The sequence below is a fragment of the Marmota marmota genome, unplaced genomic scaffold (genome assembly GCF_001458135.2).
Source record: "Marmota marmota marmota unplaced genomic scaffold, marMar, whole genome shotgun sequence".
Taxonomy (NCBI): Eukaryota; Metazoa; Chordata; class Mammalia; order Rodentia; family Sciuridae; genus Marmota; species Marmota marmota.
In genome coordinates this window covers 2,251,759-2,278,488 of record NW_025999900.1, presented here as the reverse complement: position 1 = coordinate 2,278,488, position 26,730 = coordinate 2,251,759, and the positions used below count along the sequence as shown (strand labels likewise).

The 26,730-nt window shown below is 34.3% G+C and overlaps 1 protein-coding gene across 1 annotated transcript in view; it reads left to right on the top strand.

The window, feature by feature from the left end:
* The window catches only part of Kcnh5 (potassium voltage-gated channel subfamily H member 5), a 300,046-nt gene extending 276,600 nt beyond the window's left edge, over window positions 1-23,446 (top strand). The window contains exon 11 of the mRNA XM_015488877.2: window positions 17,080-23,446. Within this exon, the coding sequence (XP_015344363.1) occupies window positions 17,080-18,027 (948 nt within the window). The 3' untranslated portion in view covers window positions 18,028-23,446. The remainder of the gene's footprint in view (window positions 1-17,079) is intronic.
* Window positions 23,447-26,730: the final 3,284 nt, after the last annotated feature.

The window sequence follows — 26,730 nt, the reverse complement described above, 5'->3', positions numbered from 1 at the left end:
AAAGCACTAATCCCATTCGTGAGGGCCCTACACTCATGACCTAATTATTTTCCAAAGACCCATCTTCAAATATCATAACATTTGGGATCAGAGTTTCAGTTTATGAATATTGGAAGGCCAGAAATATGCAGGGCATAGTATTATATAAACCACACTTTTAAGAAAATTGTATCAGACTGAGACTCAACAGGGGGAAAAATGGCAGACTCTTCTTGAATAATTTAAGGAAGATTAAATGAAATATAAAGTATAACCAAGCATTAGGATTTCTCTTCACAAGGAATGTGAACCACACATGGGCTACTTATAGTACATCATTACCATTTAATGACCTAAAAAGATCAGAGAAGGGAGAAAAACTGAAACTGTCTCAAGAAGGTTGCCTGACAGGAGCTGTGATATCTCAAGAAGAGTTTCTAATCAACATAACCCTGGTCCTCACTCTCTCTCCTGCTTGTACCTTCTGGTGTCTGCCCTTAGCCACATCCAACTAGAAGCAAGGCAACAAGTAAGCCCTTGCTGTAGACATATGGGTCAGCATTTCAAGGTAGAGAACAGGGTAGAGAAGGGTGGAGAGTGGTTTTGGAGGAACAAATGGAATATATTCAGCAGCAAGTTAATTTGAGTAGAAAAATAAGATAATATTAAAGTGGCTGAAAAGTCAAATGAAAGTGTTGAGTTTTGAGTTTTGTGACACTCCCAATCCCAATACCATTCTCTAGGACTGGAGAGATGAGCTAACAGCAGAGGCAAAAAAAAAAAAAAAATAGGTGCAGGGATAAGGAGCAAAAGAACAAGATGTTGACTTTAAACAAAAGGAAGAAAATTTCATTTTCTCAGGTGGGGAGAAGGAGAGGCTCAGTACGTTCAATCTGTAGATGGTAGAGGAGACAGACAGGAAAGGCAAGAATTTCAGAGAGCTGGTCACTTTGTTCCAGTTTTCCCAACTAAGAGGACATGATCATCAGCTGATTGTAAGGGGCAAGGATCTGGATGGGTTTTGAAGACAATTATTTGAAAGAGTCACTGAGAAGGGCTGAAGGATTTGACCAAAAGCCCTGTTGATGTCCAAGATCCTGAGCTATGACATGTGCCCTGTAAGGATGTTTGGCTGAGGAATGTTCTCCTTCAGTAGTGTGTGCGCAGCCACCTGAGAATGTGACTCAGGAAGGCCAGTTCAAAGGATAATGCAGGACCAGAGAACCAAAGGAAATGAGGCTATTGGCAATCATCCTTCACAATCCATATTAGATATTGGATTGTTTTGGGATTGTTTTGTTTTCCTTCTCTGGGTGCTACTTTTTAAAAAGTATATTCACAATATGCTTGAATCCAACAATGGTGACATTCTTAGAATTATTTCATAATGTTTAGATAGCAAAATACCTACATGTATTATAATTAGCATTTTCATGCATACTACAGCAAATTTCTTCTAGAAGTTAAAGCAAATATCACAAAAGGCCAATGAATATAAATGTGATTCTAAATTTAGCAAAACAACTTACTACATCTATATACCTATAATCCATGGGGAAACCATGAACACGGTTTGCTAAATCCATACAGCTTATAGCTAACAAATTAATACTGTATTTCAAAAGAAAGAGCATTACATTGAATTCAATGACATTTTCTCTTCATTTCCTTTTATTTTTATCCATGTGGTTGCTATTTTTGAAAATGATCAGTTATTATTTTTTTCAAAATTCTACAAATTTTATGTTTTTACAAATAAATTCAATGGAAAGGTAATATTGTTAAACAGAATAGCATATGTCAGCTACTTCTCTCACCTACCCTGATTTGTTGTTTGGAATGTAGTTAAGTATAACCCAACTGAAAATTATCCCTTTGTAATTTTAGTCTATCAGCTTTTGATATATAGGGACTTGCTTGGCAAATAAAAATCCTCCTACTAGTAAACATAGACTTTAATTGTACATAATGTCACCTCAGTAGAAATGAAGATTTCTGTGTCTATTACTTCCTCAAATTCATTTAACGAACAGACACTCCCTTGTTATTGTTCCTGGTTAGATGTGGAAAGAGGTTTCGTGCTTCTGCAGATATTAAACAAGATAAGATGATTTGGAGTGATTTTTCTTTCCATAGTAAAGAGTAACAGAAGGAAAATAAAAAGGAGGAATCCAAGTTGTATAAATTGATTAGCATGTTATTGATTGTAGTAATTGATCCATGGTAGACATTATTTCTTGTAAAGTTATTGATTTTTCTCTCTTGCATCCTTTTTCCCTGTAACCATCAAAGGAGGGAGAATAATCAGATCTGTAGGAATCACTACTTCTAAGGCAATGATAGAAATTAAAATAACTCTATTTTAATAAGTAATATTTTGACCTTAGTAAAATAAGAATCAGAAGATAATATTTTATCCACATTTTTCTTGTCCCTGCATATAATCTATTATGTCCCAAAATTATACTTCCTTTTTAAGATATAAAAGAAAATATTCTGAGTAACTGTATATCTTTTCGAGTCTGAAAAGAAAAAGAAAAGACCTATTTTTAATGCAAAGAAGTATAGATTATAAATTTTTCTTTGAATTAGGTTCTATAAAAATTAACATAACTAAGATGAAATCAAATTGAAAATTTATAGAAAATTCATAAGCTCCTTTGTCAAGGAAATGAAAGTTACCACAACCAAATGTCACAACACAATAAAATTTTAATTCTCATTTATGTAATAGTCCAAAACAAGTAATTTAAGGGGCAGTATTCTGTAAGGGGATTCAGGAACCCAGATGCCTTCCATTTTTTGGCTCTTTGGTGCCCTGGCTGCTCTGGTCTCAAGCTATCTCATCTGTCTTTTATGTATGACTGAGGATTCTTTCATTAGTAGTGTATACACAGAAAGCAGAGAGTATAACTCAAGAAGGTTAACTACAGGAAAGTGGGTCCTACTGGGAAATTATCATAGAATTGGCCTGGACAAGATGTACATCATTTCTGCCTGTTTCTTTAGCTAGCGCTTAGTCATGTGACAATTTCCATCTTTAGGGTGGCAAAGAACTGTCATCCATCCTTGTGCAAGGGAAGATGAGTAAACAGTTTGGTTGTAAGATAGTAATCTCTGTTAAAGAGGTGGACTATATTTCCTCCCTCCTACACCTAAAATTCAAAGGGTACAGTAGCAAATCTCTTCTAGGCGCCGTGTCCTTTCCAGGAAAGGACTAAGAGGATGGATGGTGTTCTGGGCACTCTTCAAGGTTCTTTAGATACCACAGAGTATTTGTTCCCAATAATGGCCATAAAGGAAGGCACTATTACCATCCTCCATTTACAAATGAAATGAAGAACTAAAGAAATGCATAGTAAAGAAAATGAGGCACAAAAGGTTAAATATCTTGCCCAGAAACACAGAGATAAAGAATAAATGGGCGACCGGGGTTGTGGCTCAGTGGTAGAGCGCTTGCCTAGCATGTGTGAGGCAATGGGTTTGATCCTCAGTACCACATATAAATAAAATAAAGCTTCATGAACAACTAAAAAAATTAAAAAGAATAAATGGATGGCAATTTGAACCCAGGCAATGTAACACCAGAGCTTATGTTCTTTTCAAAGCATCACAATGTAGTTTAGTAAACACAGATAAATATGTGGATTAGATCTTTTATTTTAACTTACTAATTTAGCCTTTAAAAGGTACATTCAATTACTAGTGCTTCAAAGTGTTGATAATCTTTCTTTTAAAAACAGTCCATAATATAGCCTCTGGATTTCTAACTTTGGTTTCTTTAAAGTGGAGCAAGAGACTACTGATAACTACAAGTAGCACTGACTCAACTAACAGCTCAACTAACAGAAGTAGAGGCTCTCAGTGTAATAGTCTGCAATACCTGGTGTGCACCATCAGTCGGTTCATCTTACAGGGAACAGAAAGCAATGGTCAAGCTAGTCAGTCAAAGAGCCTCTAGTCTTTAGCATCTTATGCCTTCTTTTTTAAATTAACTTTTTAAAATTTATATATGACAGTGGAATACATTACAATTCTTATTACACACATAGAGCACAATTTTTCATATCTCTGGTTGTATATAAAGTATGTTGACACCAATTCATGTCTTCATACATGTACTTTGGATAATAATGTCCATCACGTTACTCCCTCATTTCCAACCCTATGCCCACTTCCTTCCCCTTCCACCCCTCTGCCCTATCTAGAGTTCCTCTATTCCTCCCATATTCCCCCTCCCTACCCCACTATGAATCAGCCTCCTTATATCAGAGAAAACATTCAACATTTGTTTTTGGGGGATTGGCTAACTTCACTTAGCATTATCTTCTCTAACTCCATTCATTTACCTGCAAATGCCATGATTTTATTCTCTTTTATTTGTGAGTAATATTCCATTGTGTATATATATGCCACATTTTTTAAATCTATTCATCTACTGAAGGGCATCTAGGTTGGTTCCACAGTTTAGCTATTGTGAATTGTGCTGCTAAAGAAATCAAAGAAGACCTTAGAAGATGGAAAGATCTACCTTACTCTTGGATAGGCAGAATTAATATTATCAAAATGACCTCACTACCAAAAACACCATCCAGATTTAATGCAATTTCAATCAAAATCCTAATGACATTCCTTATAGAAATAGAAAAAGCAGTCATGAAATTCATCTGGAAAAATAAGAGACCCAGAATAGCTAAAGCAATCCTTAGCAGGAAGAGTGAAGCAGGTAGCATCACTATACCAGACCTTAAACTATATTACAGAGCAATTATAATAAAAACAGCATGATATTGGCACCAAAATAGACTGGTAGACCAATGGTACAGAATAGAGGACACAGAGACTAACCCACAAAATTACAATTAGCTTTTGCCTTCTTATAGTTCACACCTACATATTAGGTTGATGTTGCCTGTTTACAGGCCTGTGTTCTTTACCAGACTGTTAGCAATGATCTTATTTGATTCATCTTGCATCCTCAGTACCCACAAGCTTTCCTGCATGTGATTGGGGCTCCTGTTCATCTTTTATGAATTAGAATACACTGAATTACCCCCATGGCAGTGCAGTGACCTACTTAGGAGGGGGCCTGCTCCCACTAACATAAAAATCCTTGAGGATGGGACAAGCGCTTCTGTACTATTTAAGTAAACCTATTTTAGAAATATAACTCATATATAGAAAAGTGTATGTAAAGCAGAAGCTCATGACTTGGTGAAGTTTTACAAACTGAACACACCCGTGTAGCCAACATCAAACTCAAGAACAGAACAAGAAGCAAGTCAGAAGCCCATTTCCTACTCTCTTGCATTATCTATGTATCCCCACCCAAGACTTAGCTATTGTTATAATTTTTAATGCTATAGATAGTTTTTATTTCCTTTTTTCATTTTTAGAGATATATAAGGGAAATTATGCAATATGTAAACATTTGTATTTGACTTCTTCCACTCAATATTTTTTTGCAGGTGATATTCATATTGCCGTGTGATTCATTAGTTGTAGAGATTTTCACTGAACGAATATATTTCAATTTATTTATCCATTCTACTCTTGTTAAAATTTTGTGTTTAATTGACACAGAATAATCACACACATCTATGGGGTACAGTGTGATATTGCAATACATGTATTCATTGAATAATAATCAAATCAGGGTATTTAACATGGTCATCTCCTTATATATTCATCATTTCTTTGTCAGAAGAACATTTAAAATCTTCTGCTTTTAGCTATTGAAATATGCAATACAATATTGTTAATGCTACTTTACTCTTGATAGACATCTGTCTTTGCAATCAGGCCCATTATGAACAGTGTTGCTAAAAACATCCTTGTACATTCCTTTTTATTTATATGTGTGCAGTTTTTTGCAAGGGATATATGTATATGCCTGAGGGTAAAAATTTCTGAATACAGAGTTATGTTTAGCTTTTGTACATACTCATCAAGCAGTTGTCCAAATGGTTCTATGAATTTGCACACCCCAGCAGATTATGGAAATTCTGTTTCTCAATATCCCTTGTTATTTTCTTTTTTTCATTCTAATTATTCCGGTGAGTGGTAGGGATAATATGTTGTGGTTTTAAACTGTACTCCCTTGATGTCTAATTAGGAAGAGCACTGTCCCATGTGTCCCATGGCTATTTACGTAACCCTTTTTGTAAAGTACTCCTTTTTCTATTGGATTTATTTGGGTTTGTTCTTCATGGGTTGTAACAGTTCTTTAAAGATTCTGGTATGAGTCCTGTATCAAATATATATATGCCTTGCCTTTTGATTTTCTTCTTGGTATCTCACAAGGAACAAAAAGTCTTTATTTTAATGTACTAATTCTCCTGATATGGGTACTGCTTTTTGTGGAATTTTTTTTTAATCTTTTTAATCCTAAAAAAAATCATGAAAATTTTATCCTATATTTTCTTTAAAAAACTTTATAGTTTTTACCTACCACCGTTGAATTTACAGTTTATTGAGTTGAGTTTTGTGTAGAACATGAGGTAAAGGTCAAGATATACATATTTTTTGACATAGATATCCAGTTTATCTCACACCCATATTGAAAAGGCTTTTGTTTTCCCAGTAACTCAGTTTTCCCAGGTATGTGAAGGTCTATTTCTCAATGCCATATTCTGTCCGTTGATCTGTCTGTTGTACCAATATAGACTACCTTCATGGCTGTGGGTTTTTTAAATAGTAAAATAGAATGCATTATAAATTTTCTGGTCTTTATTCTTATTAATAAATATTACTTTATTTTTATTTATTTATTTTTTTTTGCGAGGCAAGTTCTTTTTTTTTTTTTAATTTTAATATTTATTTTTTAGTTTTCAGCGGACACAACATCTTTGTTTGTATGTGGTGCTGAGGATCGAACCCGGGTCGCACACATGCCAGGCGAGCGTGCTACCGCTTGAGCCACATCCCCAGCCCATAAATATTACTTTAGCTATTGTAGGCCTTTTGTATTTCCACATAAATTGCAGAATTAGCTTGTTAGTTTCTAGAAAAATATCCTGTTCAGATTTTTATTTTGATTACATTCAATCTATGAATCAATCAGTAGAGAGTTTCCATCTTGACGATCGTCTGCCTTCCAAAGCATAAATGAAGCATACCCCACATTTATTTAAGTCATTTCTTTTTGTGGTTTCTTTGCGTAGAATGTGCCTGGAGTCTGAGTGACTGTCAAAAATATGAACTCTCATACTTTCCTATTCTTCTATAAGTGATCTTCAACTAAAAATATTCAATTCTCCTTTCAAAGATTATCTTTTACTCCAGAGCCAAACTCTGTGAAATATCAACTATACTAATGTAGTCTGTACTTTCTAAGAAAAGAGGGCCAAGACTCTTCTCAAATTTCCTGTAGATTATGTTAGTAGGAGACAGTTTCTCTAACTACAGAAATGCATGGAATTTGAGATGTTTCCACCTAAGGGCAGTATACTCACTAAAGATAAATAAAATATGATAGTGGGGCATCTTTTTAACTGTGTAAAGACACTTTCCAATAGAATAAATCACAGATGCATATATTAATTAACACATATTAGATTTGGTACCAATTACAAGAATATATAGGAAACTGCCAGTGATATTATCATTTATTTTAATTTTAATGCTTATATTTTCACAATTCATGTCCCAATGATGTACAGAGCTAAAATCTCTTTCTTAGACTTTCCAGTGACAATCGCTCAAACTTCATTTCCCTTCACTTCACTTTGGCAGCTTTGCTGTGTGTATGTGTGTACACATACTAGTGGCATAGCTCAATCAGGCTAGAGCCTTTGAAAATTGTTAAGTTTCAGCTCCTGGCAATTGCAATATTAAAGAAATAGGCTGCATAGCTTCTCCTGTTCTTCTTTGACTGGAATAACTAATTACAGCCTAACTCTGTAGGGACAAAGTTATTAGCTACTACTTGACTGTAGACACAGCAATTCAATTACTGGCCAGCAATGTTTGGAAGCACAAACCTCGGTAATTAGCAGCAAATTTTTATCTTCTCTCAGCGCAGCATGTGAGCAGTTGCTTTCAGAAGAAGCAGAATGAAAACACAAATAAAAGTAGACCTATAATTGTTACAGAGGTTATAGAAATCTCAGCAGTTGGTGTAAGGAATGTTGGACACCTAAATAATGGGACAACTGTTATCTTCTAGCAAGAAATTATGTTAGAATAATTTAAAGAGCATAAATTGTGTTTTTTTAATTTTTTTTTGTTGTTGTTGTAATATCAGATACTGACCTCTTATATATTTAAGATAGCGCTCTAAAGAACTAAGTCAAGCTCCATTGTTCTAACATTATTAAACTAAAGTCAGGAAAGATTGTGGGACTTGCACACAAGGCCACATGGCCAGTTAGAGCCCTGTCTAGGATTGGGAACTCCAAGCTTCAAATGACCACTGTTGCTCTTCCATTAGATCCTCTAAACATTGTCTCCTTCAGAGGGACTTTTGAAGTTGAAAGTGGCACTAATTACTAATGTGGCTTCTAGTTGCCTTTCTTAGATTAAATAAAATCAAATTCTTCAATTGGAATAAGGGAAATGGTCCAAATAGGCAGAACAAAGTCACTTGCATGTCTGGTTTTGCTTTTGTGAAAATTTAAAAAATAGAATTCATAAATGAAAGGCCATTGCACCAGGATTTGGCTATGTTGCACCCAAAAAATAGTTAAGACCCCATTCTCAAGTTTGGACCTGGATGAACATGAACATGTGTTCATTAAACGCCTGAGAATCGTATCTAGGAAAGAATTTATCATGAGGTTCCAAGCACATGAAGTTGACTGTGAATAGATTTGCATTTCTCTAATGACTAATGATAGTATTTTTCATGGGCCTATTGGTCATCTGTATGTCTTCTTTGGATAAATGTTCATTCAAATCTGTTGACTATTTAAAAATCACTTTTATTTGCCTTTTTATTGTTGAATTATAATAGTTCTAGATACCACACCCATATCAGATACATGATTTGCAAATATTTTCACCCATTCTGTGAGTTGGCTTTTCACTTTGATATTGTCCTTTGTTTAATGTTGATGAAGTTTATTCATTTACTTTTTTCTTTAGTGTCTTTAGGATTAGATGTCCATTGAAGAAGTGTTTCCTGATTCAGGGTTACTAAAATTAACACTTTTCCTTTTAAGAATTTTATAGTTTGTTCTTACATTTAGAGTTGAGATACATTTTATGTTAAAGTTTGGAAATGGTCTGAGATGAGTATCCATGTTTGCATTTGGTTTGTGGATATGCAATTGTTCCAGTACCATTTGTTGAAAAGGTTATTCCTCCCATATTGAATTGGTTTGGCACCTATTTCAATATATTTATCCTGGTTTGAACATTACATAATGTATACAGTGTATCAAAATATCACATGGTACTCCACTCCCAGTGACTCGGGAGGCTGAGGCAGGAGGATCGTGAGTTCAAAGCCAGCCTCAGTAAAAGCGAGGCACTAAACAATTCAGTGAGACCCTGTCTCTAAATAAAATAAAAAATGGGGCTGGTGATATGGCTTGGTGGTCAACTGTCCCTCAGTTAAATCCCTGGTACCCTTCTCTCTCCCCCCGAAAACAAATGTGCAATTGTATTTGTTAATTGTTTTAAAAAGTCAAACCAAAAATATCCATAATTTGCATGAGTTCATTTCAGGACTCTCAATTCTATTACATTTATATATATATCTCTATTTTTATTCCAGCACCAAGTACCTTGATTACTGTAGCTTTGTAACAAATTTTAAAACTGGGAAGAACAGTCATCCATCTTTTTCAATGTTATTTTGATTGAATCCCTTCCATTTCCTTTTGAATTTTACTAGTCCATTTCTGAAAAATAGGCAGTTGGAATTTTGATAGGGGTTATATTTAATCTATAAATCAATTTTGGGAATATTGCCATGTTGATGATATTGTCTTCTAATTTATAAACATGAGATATATTTCTATTTATTTAGATTTCCCTTAATTTATTTTCAATATTTTATAGTTCTCTGTGTACTTTTTTGTTAAATGTATTCCTAAGTAGTTTATTCTTTTTGATGCTATTGTCAATGGAATTATTTTTATTAACTTCATTTTCAGATAGCTCCTTGCTAGTGTATACAAATGCAACTGATTTTTATGTTAACTTGTATTCTACATCCTTGCTAAACTATTTATTAGCTTTAGTAGTTTTTTTGATAGATTCTTGGATTTCTATATACATGATCTTGTCCTTTCTAGAGATATTTTTAATTCTTACTATTTTCTCTCTCTCTCTCTCTCTCTCTCTCTCTCTCTCTCTCTCTCTCACCAGGGATTAAACTCAGGGGCACTTGACCACTGAGCCCCATTTTGTATTTAGAGACAGGGTCTCACTGAGTTGCTAAGCACCTTGCTTTTGCTGAGGCTGGCTTTGAACTCACAATCCTCCTGCATCAACATCCTGAGCCACTGGCATTAAAGGCACCTGCCACCATGCCCAGCTATCCATTCTTGATGTCTTTTATCTTTTTTTTTCCTTAATAGTATCCCTGGCTAGAACCCCCAGTATAATGCTGAATAGAAGTGGCAACATCATACATGCTTATGTCTTTCCTGATCTTAGAGGGAAATCTTTCAGGATTTAACCATTAATAACCATTAACATATGATGTTAGAGGCCCTGAATTTTCATGTTGCTTTTGACCCTGCAAATTATGGAACTGATTCTGCTTCATAAAGAAAGGCAGAGAGGAGTTGAGTGTCAAAGGGTAAGTAGAATTATCCAATAAGTGATGAGCCCTTGTAGAGCTAATAGATCTGAGTGGCCAAAGTAAATCAAGACACATCTTTGTCACCCTACCTGCATCTGAATTTGTAGAATGGTCATCTGTAAAAGGTGATCATTGCAAACTTTATTACAAGCTCATCGCCTCTGATATGCATGTGGTAGTGTTTAGCGAATAATACTTTGTTTAATTAGTCCAGGTTTGAAAAGACTATAGGCAGAATTAATAGCTAGGTTTATGGGAACTGTAATAATCAAGAAACCAACACAGCTACAACCCAGGAAAGTTAGATGAACTAGAGTCACTAGCTTCCTAACCAATACATCCCTGGCCAATTCCTTAGATTCACAGATCTGGAGAGTGATGGCCCATTTCAGAGAAACCACCTCTATTTTTCTGCAAATTATATAATACTAAAACCATGTCATTAAATAAATGATTCTAACCTTTTTTTCCCCCTTGCCTATATTGGATTTCAAAGTTCAGTACACATTCAAATTATTCAATTTTGATATCACTTTTATGATCAAATGCCCTACTTTTGAAATGGAAAGCTCAGTTGGCCATGTTCCCTGTTAAGTTTAAGAAGCTTTTATCATTTAAATAAATTAAACCTTCCAGCATGGGTTCCGCAGAACATAATGAAGCACAGAGAAGAAAAGCTTAAATGAAATAAACCTCTTTGCTCATAGAAACAGGACAGGCTATTATGCATGTTACCAATAATAGTGTAGCTGGAACCATAACCTGATTCCTGATTTTTCTTTTTAAATTTTGTTCCTAATTTTCATGGTGTTCAACAGCAATCTGATTTGCCACTGGACAAAAGACAGATACAGAGTACATCAAGTACAAAGGATCTAAGTTATTAATGCTGAGGAAAGAACAAAGACTAGATTTTTTTAAAGCTGTTTTCTTTTAACACTGTGTTGATAATCATATTTTTTTCTTTTACATGATTTTAATCAAACAGGTTGAACTCTTGTGAACTCAGATCCTTTAACATTTTTTAAAAATTGCTTACTTGTGGGTTTTTAAAAATGTTCATTTTCTAAAGAAAAATCATCATCATTTCCATTCCATAATTGTATAAGATTAATCTGTGTGGTTTGTGTCTTGAGTTAGTAGGATACTTTATTTTTTGTATGACATATTAAAGTGTCATGCCATGAAAAGATTCAAATGGATTGCGGAGAATCTACAGTTTCTTTCAATGGCCAATGAGCAGCATGCAGTTTTAATAATCTAAATAAATAAAAATAGTATTTTAATTGGGTTTTACTAAAGAAAATTTATGAATCTTTTTGTTATATCCTTAAGTGGAACCATTTTATTAAAGTCATGGTAAAAAGTTAAAGGTTAAAAAAAAAACAAAACACTTTTTAAAAGGAAACATTCCACAGAAGTAATTTGAGAATGTTATAATGATAATGTAGAATAATTACCATGGAAATGTAAGTTTATTCGGATATAAAAACCCAATATTATTCAAAATTGGATTGTGGGCTTATGAAGTTATCTTCAAAACTATAAAGATTTAGAGGGAGGGTCTGTTACATATAGTATTTTTAAAAAAATACAGCAAGTTACTTACATTAGTCACTCCTGATGTTTTATTTTCTTGTTTGTTAAATAATGCATTTTTTAAAACTTCAGACAAAATAAAAAACTACTATACTTTTCTTATAAGATCAACTAATGGCAGCACCTCAGTCAATTAATCTTTAAACCTCATAAACATGATGAACTCTTCATTTTTGTATGGTTTTAATTTCAAGGTCTATATTCTCTTACTTTTCATTAAGAAAATCTGGTATTGTCATAAGTCAAAAATAGAGTTTCTGATGGATGGTGTTGCATCCTTACAATGAAACTAAATATTATGACTTAAGACCTTTTAAAAACTGACTTGTGGGTCAAAATTTAAACGTGCTTTGAGTCAGCATGCATTTGTTAACTATCTACTTGTGCTAGACTAGGTGCTAGGGATGTCACAATGGAGCGTCTACTTCCAAATGAGGAAATAGTAGACACGGTGGATGATAATAATATTACTACAGATAAATTTTGATTCATCATTTAGAGAATGGAAAATAGGAAAGGAACAAGAAACTGCTCATTGTAACTTTGTATTCATAGACTTATCATACACATACATTTGTTGCATGTAGGAGGTTATTCAATTACCAAATAACATTTATTTATTGAGGGCTTTCAATGTGGTAGGCAATGTTGTAGAGACTAGAGTACAACAATTAACAAAACACATAAAAATCCCTGTTCGCATTAAAGAAAAAGATGAATCTAGGTATGAGTGGATCAAGCATGGTGTCAGAGTACAGAAAAAGTTGTTCTTTGACTCCCCCTTCCCCTTCTTTTTCATAAAGGTTCATTGAATATATGTAGAAGGAAGTAAAAAAGGAATAAAAGGCCACCTCATAAGGGAACCAGAGCTACAAAATGGCGGCATGCATTTGGCCCAGAGATAGAGTGAAGCAAACCTACTGGCTTTGCCTTTGAAAGAGAGAGTCTGAAGAGTGCTTCCCATAAGCTCTCTCCCCTGCTTTTAGTTAAGGCTATTATTTACCCAACAAGCATAGAACTTCTGCCTATTTGATTGACTGCTTTCAGGGATGGTCTTCATGGCAGGGTTATCTGCTGGGTGTGAAGCTGCTGCATCACTTCACCCACTCAGCTGTCCAGATTTTCACAGAACCCAGGAGGAAGTACTAATGTCACCCTGAGGAGCCACAGAGTGCAATGGTTAAGACTGTTTAGAATCCAACTCCTTGGATTTGTATGCAGGTCACTTACAAGTTGTGTGATCTAAGACAAACCACTTAGACTCTGCCTCCATTTTCTCTTCTGTAACTTGAGAATAAGGCCAATCTCATACGGTAGTTATGACAGTTAATAAATAAGAACACATGTGTGAATGTCCAAACTTTTTATAACTTATTTTCAGTAAGTCGTTATTATCTGTTCCAAGTCAAAAATAATAAAAAAAAATAAACAAATTTAATCTAATTTAGTAAACTCCACCCAATCTCGAATTTAAAAAAAAAAATACCACTGGCTTAAAAACCTAGAGTTTTAAGGGAGGAGTTTGATTAAATTCAAGTGCTATTGCCTTCAGGTAGGTTCATTCCACTTCAAATTATATACCTTGGGTAGGTGACATTGCCATATCACTCTTCCCAACTTTGCTTCCATAGATGCTTCTGATTCCACTAAGCTCGAGACTTCTGTGAGTCTGCTGCTAAGGGAAAGGGGAGGGGTGGTATATTTCAATTGGCTTGTTGTCAATCCTTGGAGTATTGGCTTTCTGAGACAGCCAAACCCTGCTGGCTCCATTTTTATACATATATTTAATAGTCTCAAAGTCCCTAGCAACTGGTGTTCTAGAGCGTGCAATAGCCTCTCCCACCTCATGGAATACTTTTTCCTTATCTGGCTTCTGAGGGGCTGAAGTCACACATAGCTACCTTCTGTTCCTTCCTGAGACCACATGAATCCTGGCCAATGCCTATTCAGGCTACTAGGAAGTGAGAGACAAGAACTAAGGGCAGAGAACTTTTGCCCTCCTAAGAAGGCATATGTTTGTTTGTTTTTTTCCATTGTGTGTTGCTGGCTCCAAAAAGTGAATGTGTAGGTTGTGTTGATCTGTAAACTCCAGTTGAGAGAAGTCAAGGCCAGTCTTGATGTTGATAAGGTCCCTAGAATTTCAAAGGAGCTATGTCTAATATCACCTCATTCACTATCTATTTCCCTGCATCAGAGATAAAGAAAAAGGAAGTGAGCAACACAGGATTCTGTCATCTAATGTCCCAAATTGTAATTTTCTCTCTTTTCCAGGTTCTTTTTCTTTTCTTTTCACTAGTCTAATTCTGTCTTCTTTGATCCCTGATGCAGACTGGGGATCTGCCCTGTGCCAGGACTCCCTTTGTACTGGAATTTTGGTGGAGTCTTTGTTCTCAGCTCAATATTAGCAGTCCAGATAACTTTCTTGTTCTTGGTTGAGGGATAAGGGTGGCCAGCTCTGATCAAGTAATCTGGAAAAAGACTTTTTCTTGGTATTTTCATGGGCATATTGCAATCTTAATTCACCAAACACTCTGAATTTGGTAAGTACATAGGAACTGCAAACAGTTGTTAGCCATTATACTGAAAATATAAAACCTAAGGCTCTCACCTTAGAGGCCCATAATTTCTCAGTTATTAGGGATATTAAGTCTCTCATTAGAGTTTCTAAAAGATGTTAAGTTTACATAGCAATTCATGTAAACATTACAGAGAGTAATATTCTTGTTTATTATATACCAATAGCGTTGTCAAATTTAACCAACAAAAAGGCAAGGGTCCCAGTTAAAATTAAATTCAGATAGCAGATATTGTTAGTGTATCAATATGTCTTTTTCACATAAGTATTATATGTTTTTTTAGTATGTCTCAAATATTGCATGGGTGTCCTGCATTTTATCTGACGATCCTATGTGCCAAGAACCTGCTCTCCTCCTCTGATAGTTTGAAATAGATTCCTTTACTCCAAATGTAAAAGCTGCTTTCAAGAAAAAAGAGGAAGCTCAGAAGTGAGTTGGAAAGGTGAAAGGTGACATGGCCAGTCACTTATGTTATGTCTCTCTTGTCAGTTCATAGAAAAAAGTGAATGCCTCTTCAATGACAGGAAATGAAATGGGAGAACAGTCACTGTGCTTCCATGTTTGGGTCTGTGTGGTCCACAGAGTGTTAGTTATCTTGAAGACTTAGTTTGCTTAGGAAGGATAAGAAGGATAAGAAGGATAAGAAGTTGTCAACCCTTAAAAGATTTCTAATTAAACTGTGGGTGCTTTGATGTCAGACTTCAAGATTAGTATTACATCTTTTGAAAAGATACGATTTCATGTGCCAAAGAGAGGGAAATATGTTTTGGCCTTTACAGACAATTATTGAATTTAGGGAATACTTATTTTAAAATATAATCATTAACGCTTGATAAGCTGAATTTGGTATATTAATCTAAAATTTAGAAAAACGTGTTGTTACTTAGAAGAAGGATTACTATCTCCCTTACTCTTCAAGTAGTTTCTGGCTAGAAATCAATCATTTATTTATTTGTTTATTTGTTTGTTTGTTTGTTTGTTTACCCTGGAAGGTACAGAACCTTTGAAAGGTGATAGTAGGAGGTATTTTGTGGAAGTACCAGAGGGGGGACCCACAAATTCTGAGAGTGTTTTATGGATAGGTATTGTATGCTCCACATCTATTTCTGTTTTAATCAATGACTTGAAGAGGGTGAGAGAGGTAAGTAATTTTGCTTGAGTTATAAAATTGTCTGATTCAGAAAGTGTTTTGTCTAATATAACTCCATGTTGAATTTTCCTTTCAGTCTCACCTGCACTTTCTTTGATTTTCAGAAGTCTGAGCAAATAAAAAAAAACTCACTCTTACTAAGTTCACTTCTAAATGAAAAGATAGGTAGTAATTTCCATATAGCCAGCATTTTTATTTCTCTTGATTTTGCATAAGTTTTTCTGAATATTTTCAAAGTACCCTTTGAATAAAGTCTTGTTTATGTATTTGGGGATAGCCATCTAATCTCACATGTACTATATTATTTAGTTTTATGTTTAAAAGTTGAAGAATCAGAATTTGAATAGTCTAACCTCCAACCTAGGTAAAAGTGTCACATGGACAGCATTCTTAGGTTTGCTTGAATATTTTTGTGGTAGGAGTTCATATGTTTTTGAGGCAGCTCATGTAATTAATAGCAGTTTGAAATGAAGGCTTAATTGAACTGGTACTTGCCTCAGAGAAACTTTTCCTCATAGATCCTAGTTTTACATCTAGGGCCACATAAATAAGTTGATTCCTTACCACCGCCCAACCCAGGTATCATGTTGGTAATCTCTGAATTTCAATACTTTTGTAGCTAAGAACTTTTACTGTCTGACTCCTAAAGAGAGGATGATATTAAAAAAGGTATTCCAATTATATTTATACAAAAAGGTGAAAATATACAAAATATAGGGATGTATTACAGGGAAACTTAAGGGATATATATTTGTTTACTTGTATATGTATACACACAAATATTCAAACACACATATACTAACATATACTCACATTGTAAAGAAGAAGCAAAGCCTCAGCTCAGTTGTTTCAGTCACATTCCCCCCACTGATATACAAGGAAATAGAGCACAGCGAGTAAGTAGGTAGTGTTTCCCCTTGAGAAAGGATCTTCCCATTTTTTCAAGGCTTGGTAAACCATGGCATGTCCATAGAGCATCATGGATCATAAATTCACCTGTTTGACTCTCTCCCATTCCACAGATCATCTTCCGTAAAATCAGTGATGTGAAGAAGGAGGAGGAGGAACGCCTCAGGCAGAAGAACGAGGTGACTCTCAGCATCCCCGTGGACCACCCAGTCAGGAAGCTCTTCCAGAAGTTCAAGCAGCAGAAGGAGCTGCGGAATCAGGGCTCCACGCAGAGTGACCCCGAGAGGAGCCAGCTCCAGGTGGAGAGCCGCTCCTTACAGAACGGAGCCTCCATCACCGGCACCAGTGTGGTGACCGTGTCACAGATTACTCCCATCCAGACATCTCTGGCCTATGTGAAAACCAGTGAATCCCTCAAGCAGAACAACCGCGATGCCATGGAACTCAAGCCCAATGGTGGTGCTGACCCAAAATGTCTCAAAGTCAACAGCCCCATACGAATGAAAAATGGAAACGGGAAAGGGTGGCTGCGGCTCAAGAACAATATGGGGGCCCATGAGGAGAAGAAGGAAGACTGGAATAATGTCACCAAAGCTGAGTCCATGGGGCTATTGTCCGAGGACCCCAAGGGCAGCGACTCAGAGAATAGTGTGACCAAAAACCCGTTACGGAAAACGGATTCTTGTGACAGTGGAATTACAAAAAGTGACCTTCGTTTGGATAAGGCTGGTGAGGCCCGAAGTCCTCTGGAGCACAGTCCCATTCAGGCTGATGCCAAGCACCCCTTTTATCCTATCCCTGAGCAGGCCTTACAGACCACGCTGCAGGAAGTCAAACATGAACTCAAGGAGGACATTCAGCTGCTAAGCTGCAGAATGACTGCCCTGGAAAAGCAGGTGGCAGAAATATTAAAAATACTGTCAGAAAAAAGCGTACCCCAGACTTCTTCTCCCAAATCCCAAATGCCACTCCAAGTACCTCCCCAAATACCCTGTCAGGATATTTTTAGTGTTTCAAGGCCTGAATCACCTGAATCTGACAAAGATGAAATCCACTTTTAATATATACATATACATATATATTTGTTAATATATTAAAAACAGTATATACATCTATATACATATGTGTGTATATATAGTATATACATATATATATATATATTTTCACTTGCTTTCAATATGATGAACACAATATGGATTTTGATATGTACATATTGCATGTCCAGCTGGATTCTGGCCTGCCAAAGAAGATGATTATTAAACATAGATATTGCTTGTATATTATGCAGTTGACTGCATGCACACTTTACATTGACATTTATTTATATCCTCTATTCTGTAATTTTAAAATGTATGATTTTTTTGTTAACTAAGGCAATGTAATATTTGAAGAATCAGGGTCCAACCTGCCAATGTTGCCATGACAAATTTGATCTCAGGCTGAGTATATCAAGCTATCATTTCTTCAATGTTATGTTAAGTTAAATTATAGATTAATGCCAAGGAAGTACCATTTTATGATCTCTTTCCATAGATATTTTTCTGTAACTTAGTGTTAGGTTATTTTCCCCTCCATTTAAATACTGTTTTGTTGCCTACGTCGGATAGCAGTGTGGGGTATTGAGAACTTATTGCTATGGGTTTTGTGCATGAATTGCATTTTCACTCAACTATACCTCTCCTTTTTTAACGTTATACTTAGATAGTAATCATTAGCTCTTATGTAAGGAAAACCCTACTGCCTCCGTCTTGGAGAACAGCCGCCATCTTGTAAGCTGACATTATCAATACCATAAACACTCAACTACTCATATAGTGTATATTATTATAAAAATACTGCACCACAGGGTATAAGGGCCTTTTGATAATTCATGTTAGAGATGCCAATTTTCCAAAGGTGATGAATGTTCTACATTTGTATTTTTAAAATTTGTTCAAGGGTGTGAGGTTGAAAGGTTCCTTAGCAAAATAACATACAAAAAAATTAATGTAAGTGTATGAAAAACTTACCTATTATGATACAGAATTTTAAAAAATAATGTACACTGATAGACATGTTCTGTTGTGTATCTGGAACTAAAAAAGAATGTCACATGATTGCTGACCCATGATTCTGACTGTAGAGATGACACAAGAAATGTGGAAACCAGCAACCAATGGAGAGATAGATGTTAAGTTGTTCAACTCAGTTAACTGCTTTTCTATGATTTTTTCTGGTTCCAGTTTTGTAAAGCCTTTTTGCACACAGTTTACTGCTGGATTCCTGCTGAGTTGATACAATAGACTACCATGGCTCAGGCAGATCCACTTACAAATGAGGGTAACTAAAGACTGAATGTCATTCTTTGGGGTCACAAATCCTCTTCTTAGAAAGTGCCTATTATCAACTAAAAAAGAAGTAACAAAGAGTTGTGTTGTCTATAGCTAGTCTTTCCAGTGATATGCATTGAAACAGAATACACATTCCTTTGTAAGAACCCAAGAGAATTTGTTTCTTTCAACTGAAGTACATTTTTTGAAGATGTTCAGAAAGGCATTCTTTTCAATTAGTGCATGCATGGCATTTAATATTGGGAGCAGGGGAGTTAAGTAATGAGTATCAAGTTGAAAATATATTTCAGTAATTTGTATATCATGGGACCATCTGTACATATATGTTGACATATAAGATGATGGCAGAATCAAAAGAAATATTTTGGTTTATTATACCCATTTTTTTATGAGCTTTTGTAATTATCTTCCAGTGTCCCCAGTCAAATCTATTAGAACTGAAGGACAAGTTATCATCATTAGACTGGAGAAGTGTGAAACAGTAATTTATTTTAAAATGTTGCTATTTTAAAATTTATGTTTGAATTTCTTTATGAATCCTGAGGTGTGCCTGTTTAGGAGTCTCAAAACATGTGTTAAATACCATAGCTTCTATCTTTTTTTTTTCCTTTGTGCAAATAACTTCCATTTCCCGTGATGGAAGTTTTCAGGGGAACATATTTCCATGCTCTGCTATGCTACAATATCTACCTATCATAGGCACAAATAATAATAATTATTGTTGTGGAATCAGTCTTGGAATCAGCCTTGAAATTGAGATTTTTTTTTTCATAGTGAGGCTAGTACTTTTTTCTTGACCTCTGATGTTCATTGAATTTCAGGGTAACTTTTTGTTTGTTTAAATCAAGTTTAGCTAAAGTTTTTAAAGGTGAATGAGTGCTATAAACAATTTGAGTACAGAAATTGTTAGCTTCAATCACGTGCTTCAAAAATAATAGTCAATGTAAAGCTGTAAGAGAATGACCGTGAAACAGCAGGATGATTTGAAGTTGCCAGCTACACCTTTGTAAAGGGATGCAAATATTTGTTGCATTCTGACATTGACTCAGTTTTACTTAATTGACCTATAATATTAGTCATGTTGTATTCTCTATCTAAATATATTTTCATATAGGTGGGAAAGAAACAGTGGTTTTGAGCTACTCCAGGCTGTCAGTAAGGGGGAATGCATCAACTGTTTATTTATGGTGCAGTTATCACGGTATTCTTTTTCAGACATCTCAGTCCTCTGTGTGCATGTCATGATGCGGTGCTGAATGCACTCTGCTGTTTTCAGCAGGAACGCATGTATTCAGCAAACATTGTATATAGAGTAGTTTTTAGGTTCCCAGGCTTCACAATTCTTCACAGTAGCATTTACTCCAATTTGAATAAATGGTAAACACTTGCTTTAATACATGCAATAATCATGATACAATCAAGTTCTGTGTCGCCTCAACCAGCATATGGACAGTTGAGGCTTTATGGGGGACCAAATCACTGCATGTTTTATTCCTACACTGTATAGATGCTCTTGGTGCATCCAGAGTAAAATTTTTACTATTATACTTCTGAACAATGTACTAATAAGAGTAAATGGATATGTATTTAAAATCCAAACATTTTTCCAAAGCAGCATACACATCTTCAATACTTTTCTATGATGCTATTAGTATAAAAGATCAGATGCTGTATCCTGCACAGGTGGTTGTAACATAATAGCAAAAGTCAAATGAAATTGGAAATGTGAGCTTTGTATCATAACAGCAAGTTTTATCATCAGTGTATCAGGATAGTGTTGCATTATATGTGATCCAGTATATGAAGAACTAACAATAAAAGGCAAATAGAAATTCAAAAGGTCAATGACAATACCAAAGCTTCTGGCATCCCACACTGATGTGAATGGTACTTAAAACTGTTCAGGCAAGGTGATTGAATATAGACTCCTACTTTAACAGTTAAAATGGAAAAAAATTATTATGACACTGGTTTCATCTCACATGAGTATAGGAGTATAAATATTCTAAGTATTAAGATAATAACCAAACAACCAACTTAGTGTGGATCACAGGACAGAACATTTGAAACCTGGAGTTGAAAATTCTCCCTAGGACCAATATACATTTCTACAGAACCCAGAAATTTAGTAGGAATATTGATTATGACAAATAACTAACATGTCGTTTTGAAAATTAAACTCATTGATACCCCCAAACAAATCACATTTCCCCTTAGCTTTAAAGAGATTTTATTCACCTGTGAGATCTGGTCCTTTGATGTTATATTTGAAAAAACCAAATTTTTCAACCCCCCTTTTTTCAAATAAAAAAAAATAGTCTTCAGAAAAGCAATTGTTTTGAAGTGTGCAGTGGCTGATACTTGTAAAATTATTTGTCCTATTTCTAATGAATTCTACTTTCTTGTAAAATTTTTCTTTTGAGTTATTTTCTCTGATTCTCTTTTTCTAAATCATGTAATTAATGAGAAAATTTGTCTAGAATGTATGTATCATACAAGGATAACTCTAAAATATGAATATTTTGTAATTGTGAGGATGTTGTGATTTAATATTTCTTTATTAGATATGCCTGTTTCACTTGTGATTCTTGCTGGGAAGAGGAGAAGAAAGATTTTTTTTTTAAAACACCCGAGGACAGATATCTGGGGTCTTTCTTGAATTCTGAATCTAGCTTTGTCACAATCTAGCAGGGTAATTTTGGGTGTGGTAATTGTTTTTAGTGTGCTCAGCATTTCAACTTCCTCACCAATGAATACTAAAACAAAGCTCAGTACAGAACCCTTCTTACATCAAGATGCTGTTATTTCTCAATGGAAAGTAATTTTTCTCTCAGATGAAACTCACATTAAGACAAATTATCTTTTTTTTTTTTTTTGTAGGATATAAACTATGATGTGCCCTCCATCTTTTAGGCTTTGGAAGAAATTTTTCTGAATAGAGGTTGTTGGTGAGAGTTGTAGGTTGCTAAATAATTATCAGCCAGTTACATGGGAGCATGAGACTTGCACATTTTCTGGGAATTTAGAATTATTAGTCAAGTAAATATGGAGAAAATGAAGGTTTTTGAAGGTGGAAGAGGGGTAAATTTTATGGCTTTTCATATTCAATTTAATCAAATTGCTCAGCAGAAATTTTCAATTTTATGAAAAAGCATACAAGTTATTAAATATTCAAGGTATTCATCCTTTGTCTTCTTATATAAATATAACCGTGATTTACACAAGATAAGTGATTCTACATGGACAGATGTTCTTACAACAAAATTCTTAACTACAAAAGAATCCTTTCTAATGACCAATAGGTTTTCCAATGTGTATCTTGAACTTAAAAGAACAGGATAAATAAAGGAAAGCCATATGAATGGCATTGAAAACTACTAATTTGATGTATATTAAGTAACAATGTTTTAACTTAGAACGTTATGTGATTACTTTTTTAATATTTATTCTTAAGTTTTAGGTGGACACAATATCTTTATTTTACATTTATGTGGTCCTGAGGATTGAACCCAGTACCTCGTGCATGCTAGGCGAGTGGTCTACCACTAAGCCACAACCCCAGCCCCATTATGTGATTATTAATATTGATAACTGGAAGAAGCTACTTATAGTCTTTGATTTTTGTAATATTTGTTCATTCTGCAAAGATATCTCTGTATCCTATACTCAAACTATTATTGCTACATACATCATAGTTTTTCTTATTATCACTACATTTTCTATGACCTTTTGAGTAAAGAAAATAAGAGGATATAGAAACAACAAGGAAATATTTATGCATTGGAAGCAATATTTATATTTAGATCTCATTAGGTTTTTGCTAATCATTTTCATCAAACCACAACTTAAAAATGGATATTACAAGTTAAGAATTATGCATATTTTGAAAGCACACATAATTGCCCATGTTAAAAAATATATTAGTTTTAAATGCCTTCTATTTTTGAGTAGAGTTCAAGAGGGTTTAAGGGCATTGGTCATCACTGGCCTTGACATTTTTATTATCCACTTCAGTCCTTCCTATTTATTTGCTAAATGATTAGTAATATTTATATTTTGATCCACCAAAGGCCTGTGACATTACAACTGGTAGTTGCTTTACATATGTATTCTTCATATGTAAATAAGTATTTTCAATCAGCTTTCAACATAAACTTTGTGCTTATAGTCTAAACGTATTAGCAGCTTACATTACAAAATCTTTATGACTATGGCATGGCATTTAGTACTTTTTTAGAGAATTGATAAATATCAATTTGTCACTACAGAGAATATTCATCTTACCTTGGTCTAAGAAAACACAGAGAAATAATGTCCAGGGAGCTACACAATCAGAAAAAAATCAAGGATTCAGGTTTTAAATAGGTTACTGGTGCCAGGCTGCGTGGATTGTGGGAGTCCAATCAGGCTTCATATATGGATCTTTGGAACAAATCTACAAAGAGGAGCACTATGGAGGTTGCAGTGTGATGCATGTAGAAGTAAACATGATCATTGACTGTTTATGGATGCAATCAGAGCAACTGCGGCAAGCTTTGTAAAATTTTAAACTGTTTTAGCTTAACTTTACTGTTGTTCTGTGCAAGTATATGCAGCTTTCTCAATGAGAGGGTTAACTAAGTCTGGATTTGATATTTGTTGGAAAAACACGAAAACATGGGTAGGGAGCAAAAACAACAGGAACATTGGAACAGAAACAAACACATAGCTTCCATATTTCTTTATTTAAAGCATATTTTCTCGTTAGCACATCACCAAGCAAAATGAAAGAACAAATTCACATGCATTTTTCCAAGTATCAAAAAGTACTCAAATATTTAAATAATATGAATTACTAAACTTAATGCAATCCTAAGTATTGAACAAGAAATGAATTCAAATATATCTATATTGCATATATTATTCTTTAGTATTATTTTTTCTTTAAGCAGAGGATTTCTTATGTTTGTAGTACACAATAAGTAACTTGTAAAAAATGCAGTTTTCACAGGTCATGGAACCACTCTTATTCAAATAAACACATGTTTAGGTTTTCTATACCTTTTTCTTGTGAAATTGAGATCTGCAATGAAATATTTTTCTAAAACTCTATTTTCAGATTCATCATCCATAAATTTAATATTCATTGGTGTTTTTATTCCTTTCTTTTAGCATTTGCCATCTACTGTGCTAAGGCATCTTTTATTTTTTCCCCAAATTTACAGGTTTTCTTATCTCCTGGATTTCACCCAATTTTTCTCATCAAGAATATTTCCAGAACTAGAGACTGGATAGTAAAACTAATGACTTTGCTCTTAATTCTCTTCCTGAAAATGTAAGTTAGTATGTTTCACATATTTAAAAGACTATTTTTATATTAGTACAGAATACTTTCTAAGTTTCAGTGGTTTTATTTTCCATCCTCATTACATTTCTCCTCAAATCACTTAAGAAAGAATTTGAAAAATTCTTCCCTGCCCATAGGTCTCATTTGTACCTTGAAAATGGTAAAGATAAACCTTTATGATATTCTTTGTGTTATTTCTTTTATAAAAATAGTGATGGCATAATCCCTACAATTTCAAAAATATATTTCATAGATTACAGTCATAATCAATTTGGGGGGTCATAAAATCTGTAAAGATGAGAAGTGTTAAAAAAGAACACTTTGGATTAGCAAAAAAAATTAATTGAATGATGATACCTAATTAAATGTAACAAATCAATTTGTTAAACAGTATTCACGGTAATTATTATTAATAACTTTAATCTTCAAAGCATTTTATGCAAAACAGTTGGTTCTCAGCCATCTGGTGAGGGCAGAAAGTATCTCACCAAAGTCCAAAGGCCACTGAAACAGTATGGAATTCTCCCACAGTTTCATTATTGTCCTTCTCCACATCTCAAAACACTTGGGAATTCACATAATCAAACAGAGCGTTTCCTTCTACATAGAGTTTGGCAGATTTTTTCATTCTTTATAGAGCATTTATTTACCTTTATTAAACTGCATGATGGAGTTTGGGAATATTTGAAAAATTATTTATGTAGAGAAAATAGCTATACATCTGTATCAACATACTTGTTTACATGGTGCTAGAATATGTAGATGGTTCTAGATTCTAATTAAAATTCTGAGTTATGTAGGGAAGGGGGACAAAACTAGAATTTCTTATGCCTTCTATGTATCAAATGTAAGAATACTGCTCTGTGTTCTAACTCAAGATTTCTTATCTCTTGATTTTTAAGATGAGACCATGTGTGCATGTTTTCTTAGGGTCAAGACCATTTGGATTGGGAACTAGGACGATGATGCAGGCAAGGTCTGAGAGAAGACTGAGAAGGATCTTTTGGCTTTTGTATCCTTAGGCTTAGAAGTCAAACAGTAAGACATATACTGAATGCTCACTATACTAAGCACTTTATTTAGACTAACAAAAGTAACTCTTGCATCAATTCTATGAAGAAATAGGTTCCAGAACTTGTCCAGCATAGCAATAGCTAATTAACTGCTCACTAAATAGTGAAGTTGAGATTGTAACACAGGCAGTCAGACCTTGGAGAGAAAACTTCATCTTACAGAAATGACATTGTAATCATAAATTCCAAGCCTTTCAAGACTTATAAAATTTCCAAGACTTATAAAATTTCCTTAAGTTAAAATAATTAAAAATAATTGTACCCTATAATATTAATGCAAGTATTTGCTTTTTTCATAGTAGATCAGAACATAGGGCAGAAGTTGAAATCATAACTTGTATAAGTAGAACGTGTCCTGTTCCAGCAATGGAATTTTCCTTCACTTCTCTCCAGTTGAAAGTCAGCAGTAGAATGAAATTGGCAAATGTAGTTCTAAGTAAGAAATAAGTTTGACATATGATCACTGGTATCAATATTTTCTTTTCTAGTTGAACTTTAATCTAAAGAGGTAATGAATAATGGTCAAGGAAAGTAAGATATTATCCGGATTTTTTCTATAATTCATTTTTAATATTAAGATTTGGATGAGACTAGAGAAAGGCTTTATTTTAAAATTTTATTTTTTTTGACTCACTGAATTTTAATATAGATTATTCAGATCTTTTTATTGGTTGTACTGATGTTGGCTTCTAGTCCAAATCACTATTAAAATAAATGCATCCTCCAAATGAAATATTTGTGATTAGAAGGGCAATTTGTTTTCTTATTTCCAAATTTAATGAGCTTGTTGTACATATATTTGCTTAAGAGATATTAAGTAATTTTCTCTAATGAAAAAAAATGTTAATTTCTAAACTGGCATTTATTTGTTCTACTCTTTGATATCTTTAAAGCAAATGTCTTGAGATAAGGAGGAAAAAAATAAACAAATGAGATATTACTACATTATACTCTAGGATTTTCAGTCCAAATCTTCTTGTTTTCACTTTGTTAATAACAGGGTCGGAGGTAGCCATGAAAAGAAACATCCTGCTT